Source organism: Schistocerca americana, chromosome 2 (genome assembly GCF_021461395.2).
Source record: "Schistocerca americana isolate TAMUIC-IGC-003095 chromosome 2, iqSchAmer2.1, whole genome shotgun sequence".
Lineage (NCBI taxonomy): Eukaryota > Metazoa > Arthropoda > Insecta > Orthoptera > Acrididae > Schistocerca > Schistocerca americana.
The window spans coordinates 579976851-579982850 of NC_060120.1; the positions used below are offsets into that span (position 1 = coordinate 579976851).

The 6000-nt window shown below is 40.9% G+C and overlaps 1 protein-coding gene across 3 annotated transcripts in view; it reads right to left on the minus strand.

Moving 5' to 3' along the window:
- LOC124596109 (probable pseudouridine-5'-phosphatase) overlaps window positions 1-1341 on the minus strand; it is a 58133-nt gene extending 56792 nt beyond the window's left edge. Inside the window, exons 1-2 of one of the 3 annotated variants that reach the window (XM_047135121.1) lie at window positions 1211-1341; window positions 949-1067 (exon numbers count right to left, since the gene is read on the minus strand). In XM_047135121.1, the coding sequence (XP_046991077.1) occupies window positions 949-1003 (55 nt within the window). In that variant the 5' untranslated portion in view covers window positions 1004-1067; window positions 1211-1341. The other 2 variants (XM_047135122.1, XM_047135120.1) reach the window with 2 other exon arrangements.
- Between the last annotated feature and the right edge of the window lie 4659 nt (window positions 1342-6000).

Sequence of the window (6000 nt, forward strand, 5' to 3'; positions counted from 1 at the left end):
TTTCTCATATTTTTATGCCAAGAAAGACTTAATATTCTTGCTTCAACATCTCCTATTAATTTAGCTAGCTTTTTAACACAATTACATGTGCAACATAAATTATGAAAGTATAACATTCCTTTAACTCAAGGTTTTTGAATCACCCAAAGAGTGAGACTTCAGTATTCCTCAGCGACATTAAAAATGAAGGTTGCTACCGCAAACAATTTGTACAATGTTACAAGAACATCAATAAATAAAATTCTGGTCTAGCTCCCCAAGAATGTGCTACACACTGTGGCCCATATTCTGTCTAGTGGGGGAGGGGGAAATAACAAACGAGATGTTGATGTACTTGATTCTGGACTGTTGCAACATGAGGTATAAGTGAACATTTGTTCCTTCGTCACTTCAATGTACATACTGGTGACTTGAAGAAAGATTAGTTAATGAAGTATGCTTTTACTTTCCCTTTGAATTGGTAGCCTATACATTCTCAATTTTTTTTGTTTATTCTGGAAAGAAGACTGTTTATTATCTTTCCACCACAGTACATTACTCGATTCTGTATACTAGACAAGGTCGCAAAGTCTATATGAAAATTATTTTTGCGTCTCTGTGATCTCCTCGTCATGATTTTATTGAATGGACAGTTTTAATCTATCATAACTTTGAGTCATGTTCGTGGCGTTGAAAAACGCTTTCAATATAACGCTGGTTTGGGCTGGTAGCTGGTATGTATATTAGTTTTTGACACCTAAATTCCATAGTTAATCAGTTCTCGGCATATAGTTCGACCGGTATTTCATGCACATAATAGTGAGAATTATGTAAAGGTTACACATTTAACGAGATCACGTAGATGCCTGTTCAGAAAAACTTGTTTCATCACCAGCTCTCGAATTTATTGTAGTAAAGACTGTAACCGACACGCAAATTAAGTAGACTTAGTTATTTGATAACAATTACCAAGTAGAAGTCCATCCAAATCGAAAATACAATGTGTTACTGGTTGGAACCCCATAGATTCTTGCGGCCTTGATAGCTTTCCGTAAATAACCAGTGGCAATGCCCGCAGCGCAACTGACCTGCGGAACAAATATCAGAATACTACGGATCAATGTGTTAACCATCAAGTACTGCACGTTGTGTGTCAATATATCGACACGGTTACAGTTCGTGGAATTAAATTTGGCTCTACTTATCACATATGTTCAACAGTAATACCAACCTTATGCAAAGATATAAAGTGACTACAAAATCAGCACGATTGGACGGATCTATGTTGTGGTGACGTGTGTTTTAATAATATATCAAATTGCAGGAAAAATGCGTGATCTGTCACTGTTCAATAAAATATTGAAGTGTGGTGTCTGGAAACCTTCGTGTAGATTATATAATTGCTCTGATAAACGCCGGAAATATTTTACGTTAATCGATTGGAAACCATTCTATAAATTCGAGTTATCGTGACACCTAGTGTGCTGAATAACGTAGAAAACCTGATTAGAATTTACAATTAGGACTTCCATGCGTCGTTAATCATAACTGCTACTAACATTAATTTAATCTCTTTTGAATGGTCGTACTAAAAGTCCATTCGCAAGTTGTCACAAATAACCAGTGAAACGCGAATAAGCACTTCGGCACAGTTCACACATTAGAACGTGCAAACCTTAAGTTATAGGTCTCACATGTATTCCTTCCGTCCCTTCATTTGTAAAGGTGCCAGTACACTGGGTGTAACTGAAGAGTTGCTCTAGGTACAGCTCCCTGGGGAGTCTACCCGTGTAACACCGACGAGAGAGTCGAGAAAGTTTAACGCCGTTGCCAGAGTGGCAAATCTATGGGCAGCAGCACGTCGTTCCATCACTTTAGCGAAAGCAGCCTAATTTTTTTAGTCAGTTTACAAGTAGACCTGGCGCTCTACAAATGTTTCACCGAAATACTTCGGAGATTTGACAAGTTTTGTACGCAACACTGAATAAACATGTAGTTTGTTTGAAATGCATCCAGAGTTGCGGCATATTGATTAAAAAAAGAAGAGAGACAGAGAACGAAAAGCTTTTGAAACCATTACAGTTCTTAGAAACAAATGTTGAGGAAGTAAGCAGAAAACTACAAAATCTGCGATGTCAAATGAATTGGCAAGTCGGAAAAATGAATCAGGATGGAGTGATGATGGCTCTGACGAAGTTGAAAAATAGGCGCAGAAAATTTTTGATTCTCTGAAGTTAGGGTTTTCTAGCTGTGTGAAAAGAATTGAAACAATGCTACACTTAACGTACATTTTTTTTTCTTTCTGCGTCATAATTGTTATACCACAACCAATTTCAGCAAAAAATGAAAATCATCGTGAGACACTGGCAAAAATTTATGCGAGAGTCCACATCTTCGTTTCTGTTTCTTTCAGTATCTGGGCATGTGCTTTCTCTTCTCCTTGTTCACCGATCTCGTTTCTCGCTTCATATTTCTTTTGAATTAGATCTGTTTCTCTTTCTAAGCAAATCTGTTACAGTAGCAGCAACAACACATTTTAACTGGTGATTGTACAATGTTCCCAGCTGTACTTGACCTATGTGGAATCAGAATCTTGTCCGTCTTTCAGTATCTTTCATACAATTAGCTTCGTCAACTGGTCTCTCGAAGTCATAAAGTTGTCCAGTTAGGCTTTCTCTAGGACGAATCTACCGGTGTTTTATGTTAGACGAAATTTTTTTACAGGGCACTCAGACAGGTAGAGCGTTGTAGCTACAGATGACGGTGCGTACTTCAGGCAATGATACTTGCTAACCTCCTTGATACGCGTGTCCTTTCGCCTATTCAACAAAATCTCTCACAGATCCCTATTGTAACACGTGGAAAAGTAAACATAAAATGTTTCAATTTTTCGGTTGAGAGATAGTGGTTGTTACATTTTATCATTGGGCTGATTATTGAGAGCACTGAACACACTTTTTCTTGCAGTGACTGAAGAGAGAATACTATCGTCATGTTGCTTAATTTATCATGACGTAGACACACCATGATTTGTATGGCATAAACACCACACACTGGAGCGTCCTGTTGCCGGAGCAAGAAGCCATGCGTGACAGGGCTGTGTACTATGCGAAAACGATTGAAAAGGATCTTATCTTGTCTGCATGGCCGGAAGGAGGTAGGACACGGCTGAGTTGTACACTTTTCTAGATGTAGCTTATTCTCTGTAACTTCCAGCCACTCTTCTTCCCACTGATGCATAACTCTGTACCACACCAGCGATGAGCATGCAGTGAGTGGAATGGCACACTAAGCTATTTGATGATTGCGACGTGTCGCCTTGGCTGCCTAATACCCATGTCCCCTTGTACCCAGCAGAAAGACACTTCTTTCTTCGGCCTTTATAGGTGGAGAAGGTCGTTCTGGGTATTTTGGACTGTTTTATCTGCTGGATACAAGCGTTGTAAAATTTAAGGACCCTTCGGAAGGCAAAAGAGACCGGGAATTCAGCATTCACAATATCTCACCTGCTCCAGCAACCTCAAGATTGCACATAATTCTGAATCGCAGACAGTGAATTGATGACATGGCCAGGGAAAACAACAAAACAGCCAATGGAATGCTCCTGTTTAGACCCATCCAAGACTACAGCTACATAGTTGTGTTGTGCATTTAAAATGTCACAAAATAATGTAATAAAAACAAATACAGCATCTCCTGGATCGTAATAAATTTAAAATTACTTTTAGCCTCTTCAGTAATTAGGATGGCAGTCCATTGAAACCCCAGATTTTGACTTGTATTTGCCTCAGACCAAGTGACTCCGGCACACACCTCACATGGATCCCAAATGGGCTTATTGCTCATGGGCAGTTGCAGAAAAAGTTTGTTCCATATCTGGAAGTACAAACATATGATATGCTGATGAACTGGGAGCAATGAGGATGCTATATGCTTGACACACCATGCAGATTTGCCACCAGATTGATTGGTGATTCCTATCCTCAGCACAGAGACTGGGTATGGAGCTGGTCCTATAAGCAATCATGGCCAGGCTGATTGTCTCATGATGGATAGTGTCAATAATCTTCAGGTAAGAATAGCGGATCCATATACCACGCGCCTTTAATCTAAATGCTATCTCACAACAATCCTATAAAACTGAAGCAGACGTGATCTGTTCGCTTCCCAAGACCTGTGGTTAAGGCACTTTGTGATATTCAGTATTTTCTGTGTCCGTGGCTTCAAGTACTTAAATGTGATAACAACGACATCCTTGAATCGCAACTGAGTCCCAGAAATTTCACTGAGTCTTTAAAATGCAGTGTGGTGCCACTCATATGCAAGTCAGGTAAAGTTAGTGAACAATAAGAATGATTAAAATTAACACACACACACACACACACACACACACACACAAACTTACCTGTTACTCTAACCTCTTCACTGTACGTTTGCAACTGAAGAGTACCAGTTGCAGTACTGGAAGAGGAACAGTAAACTTCAAAATCGTCCACCAATCGTTGTACAGGACTCCTTACGGCAGACGTTATACTGTTTATGGATGTGGTAAAGAGGGTAACACTTAAAGCACATCCTTGGGAAATACCATTCGACTGCTCAAAACTGTTCGGCAGCACGTGACCAATTCGGTACCTAAACTTAGTTAAAGAAGGACCAAATGAAGATGGAGAAGTGGCCATGGAAGCCCCACTGGTTTAGCTGTCCTAGCTTACTATGTCATCAAGTAGTGTTGCACATATTATTGATGTTAAAGAATATACTTATACAATGCTATTTGTACAGCAAAACTTTCCAGATATTCGCCTCTAGCCAGGTCAGATTGTCAACAGTGGACTGACATCTACTGAATCCCCACTTGGAGCGGTCAAGGAGCTGCCTGGTCTCTAATATCCAAACTAGACGACAGTTGACCATTCGCTCCAAAATTTTCACTACACATCACATTAACGCGATGATCCAGTAACTTCTGGGACACGTTTGGTCCTTTCCTAATTTGAACAGATGCCTCAAAATTCGCTCCATCCACGACTCGGGAAACTGGCCTGTTGCCCAAATCAAATTAAAAGATTGTAAAAAGGTTTCCTTTGACACTGTTTGCAAGTTCTGTGGCATGCTGTATGGATTTGGTCGTGACTGGGTGCAGTATAACAGGCCTCAGACAGAGCCGAATCCAGCTCCCACATGGAGCATGGATGGTTGTAGGACCCACAATTGTAGGACCTGAAGTCCATGAAGTCCAACTCACCCTTGTCCATGTTGACAGGTAATACAGAACGCTGGATCCTGAGTAGCAGTGACAGTAGTCGCCACAAAACGCTCTGTCACTGTCTGGACAATGTCTCCAGGCGTTGTTTGGAGACACCCTGTTTCAGCACTGCAGTATATGAAATCAACTGTATTTACTAGATATCATCCTGATGGCTTCCCATACTTCATAGAATAATTGAAGCTGTTGACAGACTCCAGGATTGCTTGCCACCACCTTTTCTTGCTCTCCTTGATTACGCATCGAGAGACTATGAGATTTTCTGCTGCTGGGGAGCACTTAAAACTGTCACAGAGCTGCACACCTCAGCCAATTGCTGAGTGGTATTCATCAGTCCACCAAGGTACAGGTTGCCTCCTAAGATGACTTGAGGACTTAATGATGGACAAGTCAGTGGCACGGAGGCTCACTTGTGTGATGTGCTCCACTGAATCCTAGATGCTGCCTCGGCGGTCAAACCCAGATAGATGGCAAAACAGCAGCCAGTTAGCTCTGCAGATCATCCATCTTGATGGCGACGTTTCAAGGATTGCTCCATCTTGTAGGTGAATCCCGAGTAGAAAGTGGCTACTGGAATAAATGTCATCAGTAATTATAAGGTGGTTTGTGGAGTTGTTTTATAAGATCTGTGAGAGCCTCAGAGACTGTTGCATCTTGTGGAACAGATAGTGATCCTCTAACCCACATGAACTTCAATTGCAACTGCTTGTGGGTCCTTAACCAAGGAGAGAACAGAGGAGTGATGTGTGTTA